General features: G+C 45.4%; 1 protein-coding gene across 2 annotated transcripts in view; it reads left to right on the top strand.

The window, feature by feature from the left end:
• ITGA9 (integrin subunit alpha 9) overlaps positions 1-14,091 on the top strand; it is a 348,141-nt gene that overhangs the window by 49,730 nt on the left and 284,320 nt on the right. For both annotated transcript variants that reach the window (XR_004475769.2, XM_004277914.4), the window contains exons 6-10: positions 219-348; positions 2,919-3,004; positions 5,662-5,730; positions 10,691-10,828; positions 13,924-14,029. Coding sequence is in view for 1 of the 2 variants with exons in the window: in XM_004277914.4 (XP_004277962.1) it covers positions 219-348; positions 2,919-3,004; positions 5,662-5,730; positions 10,691-10,828; positions 13,924-14,029 (529 nt within the window). In the remaining variant the exon portion in view is untranslated. The remainder of the gene's footprint in view (positions 1-218; positions 349-2,918; positions 3,005-5,661; positions 5,731-10,690; positions 10,829-13,923; positions 14,030-14,091) is intronic.

The following is a 14,091-nucleotide window of genomic DNA, read 5'->3' as shown; positions in this document are numbered from 1 at the left end:
CATTCATCTGTTGATGGACGCATAGGTTGCTTCCATATTTTGGCAATTGTAAATCATTATGAATATGAAATTTTTTTTATTGCTCAGGTGAAGAAATTTTCTGGTGTGGCATCTTTACTTAAATTACGAGTTCTTTGTTGTGATTGTGGGTCTCACCACACCGCCTTCTCCCCTCTTCAGTTTCCTTCCCTGTTTACCTTTGGGTTTCTCTTCCATAGGAGCTGGTGGTGATGGGTGCCCCAGGGTCATTTTATTGGGCTGGGACGGTCAAAGTGCTGAACGTCACAGACAACACCTATTTCAAACTAAATGATGAAGTGATCATGAACAGGAGGTACACCTACCTGGGTGAGTAGCTCAAGGAGGTGACAGGTAAGAAAGGGGAAGTGGGAGTGATTACCACCAAGCTTGCCAGTGATTGCTTTACTGGTGGAAAGAAGAGTTCGTTGGCTTTAACATCTGCTGTTCTACTTAGTTGTACTTTTAGCCAAGGGCACCACAACATTGAGCTCCACACATATCAGGTAGAGAGAGGAGAACAAAAGACGGGACTGAATTAAAGCTGTGTGATTTAATTAAAAAACTGACAGGTGAACCTCCAAGGAAGCAAACATTTTCTTTTCCTATTTTAGCAATTACTCGGGTTCAGATGATTAGATACAAAACGAGTGTGAGAGAATCCTGTTTTTCCATGACTTTCCTTTGGATGAGGTCTCTGCTTTCTGGTCACAAAACTGGTTGCAGGTAGAAATAATAAGAACCAGAAATTAGCATGATGGATGGTAACCTAATCCTGAGGTTTAATTAAAGGCTCAGAAAAACTTATATTTTCTTAACCGTTTTAATCCTCTAGAAGGAAGGTAGACACAACTTAAGTTAGCAGCCACCAGGCCAGAATGACTCTGGACAAGACCATGCTTATTGGTGAACAGAGAGAGGCTGTCTTTACTTGTGTAAAAGACAATTTGACATGGCTCTTTTCTTTAATTCAGGCCCTAAATGCTGTAATTCTGGGCTGATAATGAAGCTAAATTTAGCAAGGCCTAACGATGAGAAAACAATGTTCTTTCACACTCATTACGCTTAACTTAAATCTGGGGGAGTCCCTGACACGCTTTTTGTTTGGAGATTTGCTTGTGAGTTGGAAGGAGGGACTGGCTGACTTGTCTTTTCCCCTCTAAGTCTTTTGCCCAGTAGCACCGACTGTGATACCTTTACTCAGAGTCTTTGGGGTGTTTGCTGCTCTGCACGCCCAGCTCCTTAAATGCTGTCATTTATTGGGGACTTACTCCATGCCAGGCTCTGCATGTGAAAGAAACCGAGGTACAAAGAAGTCATTTAACTTGCTGAGGTCCCATGGTTCATCAGTAGCAAAGTGGGGGTTTAAACCTGTGGTTTCTGAGCCCAGAGTCTAGGTGCCGAGCTGCCCACCTGTGTATGCTCTGCAGACAGCCCCGCCCGCTGGTGTGGACCCCTCGCTGGGCTGGGAGCACCTTGGAGGAGGGGAGTTTGTCTGACATTTCCAGGACTTGGTATAGTGTCTGGTGCAGAAGAGGGAGTCAACACATGTTTATTAGGTCAGAGAATGAAGAGAAGGCAGAAAAGAACCCAGTTTGGACGTGGCTTTGGGGTCGATAGGTCCTCTGAGCCTCAGGGCCCGTGGCTCCTTCCTGTGTGCCAAGTAGAGGCCTTCATGCTGCGGGATTGCAAGACTCACTTGAAGCTCTGATGTCACTCATAATAGTCTTAGGGAACGTGAGCCTCCAGTCTGAGAGAAATCAGCCACCTGGTGAGTAAGAGTTGATCATAATATGACACCATTACAAAATGCAAGCAGCTTATGGTCATAACATTAGGATTTGAGGATGAGGAAAAGGTTTGTAGAATATACAGCAGCCTGTACAGGGTTTTTACTGCCGGCAGGGCTCTCAGAAAGCAGGAGACATTTAGACTAAGCTCAGACAACTTTTACCTTTGTTTCTAGATTCTTTCTGCGTCCGCGGATTCTTTGCTCCGTCATCCATCTATCCACCGACCCACTGTCAGCTTTTTTCTGGCTCTTCTTAGGAGTGGGTGTGCATAATGGTTCACGGCAAGGGATTTGGAGACACACAGATTGGATTTGAATCTTGCTGTGTGATCTTGGGTGTGTTGCTTACCCACATTTAGTCCCTGTTTCCGTATCTGTGAAATAGAGTTGGGAGATTAAAAGAGACAGTGGCATCTGAAGACATGTGTAAGAATGTTCATAGCAGCTTTATTCACAGTAAAGCTGAAATAACTGGAAACAACCTAAACGTCCAGCAATAGGAGAATAAAGACATTATGATATCATCATACAATGGAACATACTCATCCATAAAAAGAAACTAGTACCATACTCAACAGCATGGATGAACCTCACACAAGTTACGTTGAGGGAAGTTTGGAACAGGCACACGTAGTATATGGTGACAGAAATCAGGAGAGGGGTGACCCGTGCAGGGGGAGGGTAGTGACTGGGAGAGGGAATGAGGGAATGTTTTGGGCTCGTGGTTCTGTGGTTATAGTCACTCTGGCTGGTGATGTCCATGTGTACACACTTGTTAAATTCTACACTTTAGATGTGTGTACTTTACTGTATGAAAATTGTATCTCAAAAAGGAAAAAATAGATGTGGAGTATTTAGCACAGCACCTGTTCCAAAGAGGACACTCAGAAAGCACTCTTTCCTGCCCTGGAGTCCTTGTGAACATGTCTTTTTGTGAGATGAGCCATTCCAGCGTGAGAAGACTGACAGCTGCCATTTATTCCCTGATAATTTATGTTCCAAGAATAACTGGATCATAATTGTCCAGATAAGGGATGCTTGAGAAGCATTGTCCTCTGATGGATCTTCTTTCTCCGCCCCTTCCTTGGTTTCTCCCCATCTTCTGCAGGTTATGCAGTTACTGCCGGACACTTTTCTCATGTGTCCACCACCGATGTGGTAGGAGGTGCCCCTCAGGACGAAGGCATTGGGAAGGTGAGGAGCAAAGTCTACGGAATAGCACGGGGTCAGATGGGGGGAGCATGCTGCCGCTCTTTTCGAGGTTTGTCAATTCACTTTGATGTGAACATTATCCTGGGCGGCTGGCAGGTAAGTGATGAAATATTGAGGAATCATCTGTTCATCTCCAACAGCCTCTTTTGAGAATTTACTTTGAAAGCTTCATCCGAGTATGAATACTATTCCCAGACCTCTCCATTCTCTGCACTTTGTCATCTGAGAATGTTTTTCATGGCTGATGCTGTGTGTGTGAGAGATGATTAAGATTGACCCGTGGTATTGTGCCATTCTCCAAAGGAAGGGTGTCCAGCGCTACCCGACTTCAAACCCTCCCCTCTCCCAAATCCTTTCCAAGTTTGACTTAATGAAACCAGGTCTAATCCCAGATATCTTTGGGGCCTTTTTATTTATCTTTAGGCCTAGATTCTCACATTTTTTCCTCCAATGTTTTAGAAACAAGACCAATTCAGCCCAGAGGCTAGACTGGGAATATACGAGTCTCTTTCCCTAAAGTATCTGCCCAGAGTGTAGAAAAGACCCCATGGATCTAGGACCGTCAGAATCCCTTTGGGAATCATGGCATCTATGGGGCCTGAAATATGGAGGACTATGTTTGTTGGATCTTTAGCTCCAGGCTACAGGAAGTCCAGTTGAGTCGATCCAGATTAGTCAGGAATACGCATTTTAACAAGCTCCATAGTTTGTTTGATAGTTACGACTGAAGAGAGGAATGGTCTTTGGGTCAGAGCCCATAAGGGGTGGACCTTTGATAGAATCTGGCTATATCTCTGGGGGCTTGGAAAAGTGGATTCTGGAGAGGCCCAGACAGAGACCACTGGTAACTGGAGCGTTCGGCCAGGATGTCAGTCTGATCAGCGGACAAGGCGTGACTGCTGGGCATTCATGAGGGTCGTTTTCCTGGATCCTCCTGGGCAGGAGTTAGGAGTCAACACTCAGATTTCTGGAGCACATGCCTCCCTCCCTGTTAACACCGATGCTATTTTCCTTGAAAACGAAGCCACGGTAAAAACCCAGGGCCCTGAGCACAGGGGTGGTGTGCAGATGAACTCTGATAACTTCCAGCAAGGGATGAGTCTTTCCAAGTCACATGAATTCCTCTGTGTGGTGGAGGGACAGAGCCAAGGGCTGTCCCCACATTGATAATCTCTTCTGGGGGAGGAGCTGCGTGTGACCAGGCATCTCTGTAGCCGGTAAACACGCCTACCTCCCAATTCACAGCAGTGTGGATGCCTCAGTGCTGCTGACAGCAGCTTTGTTTTGTTTTAAATCACCAGTTACAGAAAACTTGATCTAATTGTCTTCTCTTCAGGTGGTTGGGATAACTGTATAGTCCCTGTCAAGCCTTAGGATGAGAATGGTACTTAAAACTGATAGAGCCAGGCAGAGGGCACCCTGGATCTAGTTAACAAAGATGAACATAAAAATGCTGCTTTCAGCTGGAACCCCTGAGAGGTGCTGGGAAGACTGGTCATAGTTGGCAAAGTTGCTGACGGTTCCACATTGCCAGGCATGGGAGGTGGTACAGACTTGCTTCCCAAGGACCCCAGGATGGCTCTCTGGCCTTCAGGATCTTGGTGGTTATCGTTTCTGGTATTGGGGCAGGAAAGCATTCACACTAAGATGGTGATTCCTGACCCCATGGGAGGCTCCCTGACACTGGTTCTCATGGGACACTCACTCTTCCCTTAAGATGCAACTTGAAAAAGAACTTCCACACTCATTTCATTTAGGAAGTTCTACACAAACAGTCCTTTCTGTGGTAGAGATTCATGGTGTAAATGCACAGGCTAAAGTCTTTGAAAGGTCCCCAGTAAAGGAATTTATTTAATGTTTAACTCTGGCATTTTGCAAACTAAACTCATATTTACCCAAGCAGATCTCATGACACTAACGTTCTGTGGAATCACTTTGTCTAAAATGCTCACGTCCATCCCTTCTCTTACGCAGTTGGCCCTCCCTACCTGCGGGTTTCCACATCTGTGGATTCAAACAAACATGGATGGAAAATATTTGGGGAAAAAAATTCTAGAAAGTTCTAAAAGCAAATCTTGAATTTGCCACGCAACTATTTACATAGCATTTACACTGTATTTACAACTGTTTACATAGTATTTACATTGTGTTAGATAGTCTAAGTAATGTAGGGATGATTGCCTAGGTTATATGCAAACACTACGCCATTTTACTTAAGGGACTTGAGCATCTGTGGATTTTGCTATCCTGGGGGTCCTGGAACCAATCCCCCACAGACGCCAAGGGATGACTGTATTGTGATACCTGCTAAAGCTCTAACTAATAGGAAGGAAGGAAGTGTTTCAAGGAAGAAAATCCTTTTCCCAGGAGTTGACTTTTTGGTAGTAATTTGGAAGCTCCTTAGGTCTTACTGGGCGTGGCTCCCGTAAACAGTGTGGCTCAGGAGGCATGGAGGTGATTTCTGCCTCAGGATTGAAGGACAGTTTCTTTGCAGAGTGCGTGAAATGATTTGTCATCAGCTAGTGTAGGCACATCTGCATGTGTCTGGTCAGGCATTTACATAGAACTCCCAGAAGGATGCTGATAAATATCTTTGGTCATTGCTTCCATCTTAACTGGATTTTTTTTTCCTTCCATAGGTTTATATTTTTAGAGCTGACCGAAGATCAGGCACCTTAATTAAGATTTTTCAGGCATCAGGTAAAAAGGTGAGATCCTTGGGATTAGTGTCTTGTTTGTTTGTTTGTTTGTTTGAGAAATGTCATCATGTGGGAATCAGTTCTTACTTTTTAGAATATTGGTTTAAAGGCCCATCTGTGCCCTACATTTACATGGCATGTTCAGTTGCCTGTTGGAGCCATTACCTTCTCAGCATTGTGTGTGACCTGCAGATTCCTGGGATTCACGCGTGCTGAGACGGGAGCGAGATGAGTTTGTACACAGCCAAGTTACAGCACAGAGGTCTAAAAGGTTATCCACGGTTCAGATACTCATCAAAATGACTATGTGCTCTGTTTCTTTCTGCCTTTATCTTTCTGCCTCTCTGTCCCTCTCCATCTGTCTTTCTCCCAGCTCCAGAGAGATAAGGCATTGTTGAGTACAGATACATGACCGATTACTTTCAAAGGAGGCAGGCAGATAGATGGTTCACTCTCCCTATCTCACCAACCCAAAGCCGCCCCTCCTGCTTACATCCCAAGCCCTCTGCCACCATCGCCATGGGAACTGTTGCCACACAAAAAACAGATATCACCCGGTTCCTTTTAGAACTTTGAAATAGAAATAGCTGGGGAAGGCTGCCCTGAAATTAGTAGTCCTGGGCAAGGTTTATCTGCCTGTGCCATCTTATTATCCTTACCCTATTGCTAATTCTCCATTTCCTGCAAGTTTCCATTATATTGCATCGTAGTCTGAAATTAAGCCAGGTAGAGATTCCTTTGATTAATACACACCATTTTTCATGGGCTTATCAGTGGTGCACACCTTGGCATGGCTTCGATCGGCAGGATTATTTGGTAAGATTGGCCACTCTAAGAGGAGACAAGTTTAGGTGGGGATGTGAAGGGGGTGATTTGAAGAGTTGTCTTGGTAGAGGCCTTAGTGAGCTCGGGGAAGAAGAACAGGACTTGGGACTTGGGAGGGAGATTTGAGGAGATAGGTAAAATTGCCTTCTGACATTCTCCTACCATCACACTAAGAAGAGGGGGAAAAAATGATGTTTCCATCCTGGGTGGGCCATGTGCCCCAGTTCAGGTCCTGCTGTGTTAGACCTGCCTCATGCCAGCCTGGCACCACTGCATATTGTTCTGATGGGGAGTCATAGTCTGAGTTCCAAAAATCCCACTCAAGTAGAGCTTTTTGCAGTTTTAACAACCATCATGTGTATTTTTAGTATATAACTGTCATAACCTTTTCAATAAAAAATACATCACCAAACTCAGTTTTGTGAGGTTTTCCCTGAGGGCAGCTCTGCATTCCCCCCCGGGAACTATGCAAGCCTGTGTTATTTTAACATTTCCAAAACCCCAAAGCAACAACACTGGAAGAAGACTGTGAGCAATTCTGCAAAAAAGGATTTCCAAGCACCTCTAAAGTTAGAAAATAAATAACCCCGTGCCATTTCTGAGAAAGAGTCCCAAAGAGCAAGTACGGTGTAAATGCTGCTAAGCCTAACATTTTAGCTCTTTATCCAAAAAAAATAAATGGGTGAGTTTTCCTGTGGAAAACCCTCCCTCCCTCTGCTACCCTTCCAATGTACCTCGGCTTGACAGCATGAAATTAACCCCCCCCCAGCTTTATTGAGATATAATTGATATATAACACGTTTAAGGTGTACAGTGTGATGACTTGGTACATGTATATATTGTGAAATGATGACCACACTGAGGTTCGCTAACACATCTATCTTATGTAACTACTATTTTTTTGAGGGAGTCTTTAAAGTGAATTGTGGGGCTTAAACACACTTATCACCCTATTTTTTTTTAAATTTATTTCTTTTTTTTTTGCTGCACTTTGTGGTATGCGGGATCTTAGTTCCCCAAGCAGGGATCAAACCCATGCTCCCTGCAGTGCGAGTATGGAGTCCTAACCACTGGACCACCAGGGAAGTCCCTATCACCCTATTTTTAGAATATTTTCATGTTCAGCTGTCACCGTGCCTCCCTCCTGCTTCCTGTGTCCCCACCTCCACTGCCCGCTGCCTGTGCCCAGGACAGGCCCAGCTGATGCTGGTCATCCTGGTGTAAACAACAGTCTATAATTGAGCCCTTTCACTTTCCCAGAACCCTCCCTGTTTGGATGATAGCTTTCATGGCTACCCATCTGTGTCTGGGTCATGGGCAGGTTTGGGGGAGCAGATTTGAGAGTGGGTGACGTGAGAGGGAAAGGTTTGAGAATCTGCTTTTCCAAATTTCCCGAGGACATGATGACATGGGTTCCAGCACAGACCAACCTGCAGGTCAGCTTGAGTGTCCTCATTATGACACGACAGGGCTCCCTGAAGAGGAGACCATGGGCCAGCTGTCTCACCTCCCAGCTCCAGAGCTGCCATTCATTTTCCTTGGGGCTTTTCTCGCCCTCACCTTGAACCATTGTAACATATGTCCTTCACTCTGCCATCTTGTTTCACCATCTTCCAACTTTGCCCCCGTCATCATCTTTCTGATTACTCTCTTTAGACATCTTATTCTGCTTGTGCCAGAAGAAATGAGAAATTCTTGTCCCACTGACTTCTCCATTATTTCAGTGGGAAAGGACATGACCCCAGGCTTTCAAAGGATGCCTTTGCTTTACCCCTGTGTCCAGAGCCACACATAAGAGGAGGGTTCTGACTCAGGAAACCCCTGACCCACTTCTGCTTCCGTGTGGCCAGAATCTGGTCAGAGAGTTCTGTCTCCTGGCCATAAGAGAGACAAAACCCCAAATGGTTCTGGTCTTTACTGGTTGACATCCTTCGTATAGTGCACGTAAGAAATCACCAATACATGTGCAATTCCACTGACATGTGTCCTCATATTTCCAGGGTGATGGGAGAGCTCTGATCAAGGAACACTCACCCCAAAGCATGTCGTTGCCCTATCGAAGTTTCATTGCAATAATTGAGTATGTGAAGTGTTTATATGTCAAAACTTAGATAGGAAACTTCACGTCCGGGGATTTCTGATTGAACACCGATGAAGATTCCAAGTTAAATAGACCATTGGAATGAAACAAATAGTTCCCCTGGGACTCAGCCAGAGAGAACAGCCAGCAGCTTCGGTCTTCAGGGCCTTGCCTGGGTCTTAGCGGTTTCTTTTACTAAAGTCAAGATAGAGACATTGGCAAGGCCACTGAATTGGTGACTGTCAGCTGGTTTCTGCCCACCCCCCACCCCATGATTCTGAAACTTCCCCGTGCCCTTCTCCCTTGGGAAGGGGGCAGGTGGGGATGGGGGTTGGGTGGAAGTGACCTCGGCACGTGACTGGGAGGGACTTGAGTCCTTTCCCAGGCTGAGCTGCAGGAAATAGACCAAAGTACCCTCCACCTCTCTCAAACTCCCCTGGGTTAGCTACCAACAAACAGCAAAAGAAAATGCTTGTTCATGTCTGTAAAACCAGAGCCCTTTTATTTGAAAACATTTATTTTAAAAGGATAGATTTTTTTTTTTTTTTTAATTAAAAACAGAGGTTGCCCACTGGCAGCCTTTGGAAAGGGTACAGCCTACAAAAATTTTCATTTGGCCTGCATGGTATGTTTGTTTATTATTTTTTAATATGAATTAGTTGTCAGCATTTTAAAAATAGGCAATTCAAATAAAATTTTAGAGCTTTGGTTTCTCTTGAAAAATGAGATGGTTGGCTTTTTCTGGGTAAGTCAGGAGTTGACTGCCCCTGGGTGGGGATTGCTTCTTTAGCTGGGTCTGTGGACTCTAGTTTGCTTCAGTCTCCATCATTCTCTATTGTTTCTTAGACACAGAAGCTGAGTGTCACTCGCCACCTGTAAGCATGCCCGCACTGTTGTCTGCTTTTTCCTTATACCTGTTATATCACCTGCCTGGATCCCATTGGATTGTGTTTAAGACCCCCAATTTAAAATAACAGGTACTAAGTCAGAGAAAGACAAAGCACATTATACCACTTATATGTGGAATCTAAAAAAATGATACAAATGAACTTATTTACAAAACAGAAATAGACTCACAGACATAGAAACCAAATTTAGGATACCAAAGGGGAAAGGTGGTGGCGGGAGGGATAAATTAGGAGTTTGAGATTAACAGAAACACATTACTATATATGAAATAGATAAACAACAAGGGCCTACTGTGTAGCACAGGGAACTATATTCAGTATCCTGATTGAATATAATTGAATATAGTAATCGAATATATATTGAATATAGTAATAACATATAATGGGAAAGAATCTAAAAAAGTATGTATATATATTTATATATGGAAAAGAAGTTTTTCAGATTCTTTTCCATATATATGTATACATATACATGTATAACTGAATCACTTTGCTGTATACCTGAAATAATACGTTGTAAATCAACTATACTTCAATTAAAAAAATAGTAAAAAATAAAATAACAGGTACTGAATTAAGCTATGATTAAGCCAATATAACCTGGCTGTTTTCCCTCATCCTCCAAATGGTCTTCTGAGTTGTACCTTTTTCTGTTACTTCAACTCACGCCTTCCTAACCAGTCTTCAGCTATGCCCAAGACTGGGCGAGGGTAATCTGTTTCCCATATAACATTTATTTTCATGCCTGCCTTGTATTGTGAAATTCCATATTCCTAACTTGCTTGGCCTTGTCAAATGTCTGATACACGAGGTACTTTTATTATGGCTGTAACCTATGTCTGCAGCCTCAGCTTGCATTTGTAAAAGCAGTACCTTGTTCTCCAGGGATCAGGCCATTTGTTTCCCCCTTGGTGGGGCTCCAAGCCAGTGAACGTGGGTCTCACTTTGACCGGGGGACCCACGTGGCTGCCAGGAGGCCAGGGGAGCCGGGATCTCACCGTGCCCAGGCATTCTGGTTTCCAGGGTGGCATGGCTGGCACAGCCTCCGAGGGGCTTGGGAGCAGATGTTTGTCAGGCTGGGCATCTGGAGGAAGGCAGGGGCCTTGTGTGTGAGGACGGACACTGAACGCTTTGTTGCAACTTGACTTGGTTGCAGATGGGCTCTTACTTCGGCTCCTCCTTATGCGCAGTTGACCTGAACGTGGACGGCCTCTCTGACCTGCTCGTGGGGGCCCCCATGTTTTCTGAGATCAGGGACGAAGGGCAGGTCACTGTCTACATCAACAGAGGAAACGTGAGTACAGAGCTGGGCAACATGTGGACAGGGTGTGGGAGAGGGATGTTGGCCCAGGGGAGTAGTGACTGAGCCCCATCACCCAGAGGAGGTAAAAAGACACGCTTCTTACCTTCAGAAAGCTCCGTGTTCCATCAATGGAAAGTTATACTCAGTGTTATGACTGCAAACATACAGGGGTCCGGAAAAATCTTAATGACTAAAGTTGAGTGATTCCTATGTACCAGGAACCGTTTCTCCTGCTTCCTGTGAATGATTTCAGTGACATGTGCACGTGGTATCGGGGGTCCCCATTTTTCAGGTGAAAAAACTGAGGCTCAGAGAGGTTAAGTCACTTGCCCCAAATCACACAGATAAGAAGCAGTGGGGCTGGGATTTGAACATAGGCAAACTGGCTTTGGAGGTGGCATGCTTCATCTCTCTTATTTTGTCTCCTTGGGACTATATACACACCTGCCCACGGAGGCAGAGAAGCCTTCTCAGAGGACATGATGGCTGGGAGGAATCTTGAAGAAAAATGGGAGTTAGGTAGACAGGCGGGAGTGGGCTGGGAGCTGGGCAAGTGGATTGAGGTGTGAGGCAGTGGGACCATAGTTCAATGTGCTGGGACTGGGAGGAGTGGAGGGGGACCACCCCAGTGGCCAAGGGCTATAGTCACGATGTCCCTTATTCTGCAGAACCATGAAAAGGATGTGGCCGAGTCAGAAAGATGTCTCTGCAGCACAGTGGAGGGTGGGTGGGGGCAGGGGCTGAGGGGCAGCAGTGCATCCGTGGGTGCAGGAGACCAATGAGAAAGTAGAATCTTTTCAGGATCTAGAAGAAAGAATATTCAACAAGAGGGAAATGGTTAAATGAATAAATCCTGTGACCACCAGCCTTTAGCTAACATGAGAAAATGTTTATGAGATAATCAGTGAAAAAGCAGGATAAAGACTGCAGGTACAAACAACCTTTAAAAATGTACAAAATACACAGAGAATGTTAATAGATCCCTCTAGGTGGTGATGCTTGGGTAGATATTTAGCTTTATCTTTATCCAAACAGTGAGAATGTAATTCTTTCATAATCAAAAAAGTCAGTAAAAGTGTACTTTTAAGTGGTGACCAAGGTGTTAGTTAGCCTAATTGGGAGGGGGTGGTGGTGTTTGGCTATAACTAGGTGGGCAGATGCCAGAAAGGGCAGTTATTTAAAGAGGAGCCAGGGGAAGTTAGAGCCTTGAGCTTTCTTGGATGTTTGCAAACTCTTTGGGAAGGTGGATCTAAAACCTGGGAGGAAAGATGCTTCCTGGTACCTGTTGGAACAACTCATGGCACCTGCATCTGCACTGACCTTCCAGGAAGGGGGACAAGGCAGGTGAGGGGAGAAATGAGGTGGTCGTTATGGAGATGAGAACAGCCGGCATTCAGTAGCTGCTGGCCACCATATATGCAGGAGACTGCTGCGTTTGCATGGGTGTTAACTTGTCAGGCAATAAGGTGATCAGCCCAACAGCCCTAGGGCATGGAATCTCGGAGCAGGATAATCCCCCAGACCTTCTGCGGCAGCTGGCACCCACACATCCCACCCCCAGTCAATGTTTCTTAATGCCATGTGGTTACCCTAAGTACAAGGGTATTCTTACTTCTGTTGAATTTCATCTTATGTGATTAATGATTGCAGGGCAGTGTGCAGGAGTGGGAATAAATGATGACTTGCCTTTGAATCTTGGTGTCGCCACTTACTAGCCTGTGTGATGTGGACAAATAGCTTGAAACCAGCAGCTCAGTTTCCTCATCTGTAAAGTGGGCAGAGTCATAAGGTCTTTCTTATAGAATCACTGTGTGATTTAAATGAGGATGTGGATATACAGTGCCTGGTACATACAAGGAATCAATGTTTCTCTCTTTCTTCACCACACTGATGGGAAGAAATCAACACATTTGTGTTGTGGGGCAGAGGTTTCGGTGACTTAAGAACTCATCACATCTTTACTGTTTGCAAGTTGTTTGAGTACAGTGGAAAAAAAATTTAGTTGTAATGAAAGGTTTGGGATGGCTTGTGGATGTACAGTGGGTCTGAGTGCCTCTACCTGGGGGCAGGGTTAGATACTCTTGTGCCTCAAAACATCGTGTGTGTGTGTTTTTAAATATTTTATTTATTTATTCATTCATTCATTCATGGCTGCATTGGGTCCTAGTTGCAGCGCACAGGATCTTCTCTGCGCTCAGACTTCTCTAGTTGTGGCGCACTGTCTCCAGAGTGCGTGGGCTCTGTAGTTTGCGGCAGGCGGGCTCTGTAGTTGAGGCGCCCGGGCTTAGTTGCCCTGTGACATGTGGGATCTTAGTTCCCCGACTAGGGATCGAACCCACGTCCCCTGCATTGGAAGGCAGATTCTTAACCACTGGACCACGAGGGAAGTCCCTCAGATGGTGTTTTAACGCTCTGATAGTCATGTGTCAATGATTTGGGGGTAAAGTGGGCATGGCTTTTAGTGACACCATCACCATTGACCCCTCCCTCTGTTGGTTGGTGTTTGCTTAGGAAATCCAAACCACACATGAAAATGGGCACAGTCGTGTGTCCTGTTATCACTGCACCCACCCCTTAACCAAGAACTATTGGGTGTTGGGTTTTCTGAACCATGATTCCCTCTGCCAAGATTACTAATACATGCACCCTACAAAACAGCTTTATAAATTTGTACCAGAAGGCAGAGGAGAGCAGAAATGGAAATATGTACTGCCTCTAAAACAACTTTGAGGATATCGCGGGGAGAGGAGACTGTGGGGACAAGCAGGTAGGTTGGTTAATAGGTTGGTGTATAGAGCATTAGGACAAGGGAGAGGTTTAGTCATCAGTGGCCAGCAGCGGGTCTCCTTCCCTCTAAAATGCATCTCAGGTGATCGGAGACCTTCATGGCACCCAGGTGGAAGGAGCTCATTTGGCCACCATCGGGTGTTGGGGGGGGATGTTTGGATGCCTGGGATTCTGCCCAGATGTTTCCTGTCCATGGGTGTGCTGCAGGGCAGGGTGGCATTCCCAGCTCTGTTTTTTCATTCTTTTTTTGGTTATTCTGTTTGTTTTGTTTCCCGTTTTCCCTCCATCCTGTTTCCCAGGGAGCCCTGGAGGAGCAGCTGGCCCTGAGTGGGGATGGCGCCTACAATGCACACTTTGGGGAGAGCATCGCCAGCCTGGGCGACCTCGATGATGACGGGTTCCCAGGTCAGTGAGCTCGTACCTGCCCTCTAACTTGCCCCTGTCGTGGGCGCTCCAGGGTCTGCCTG

Source organism: Orcinus orca, chromosome 10, assembly GCF_937001465.1.
Source record: "Orcinus orca chromosome 10, mOrcOrc1.1, whole genome shotgun sequence".
NCBI classification, from domain to species: domain Eukaryota; kingdom Metazoa; phylum Chordata; class Mammalia; order Artiodactyla; family Delphinidae; genus Orcinus; species Orcinus orca.
Note: the sequence above shows the minus strand (reverse complement) of the source record. Positions and strands in the feature narration are given on the sequence as shown.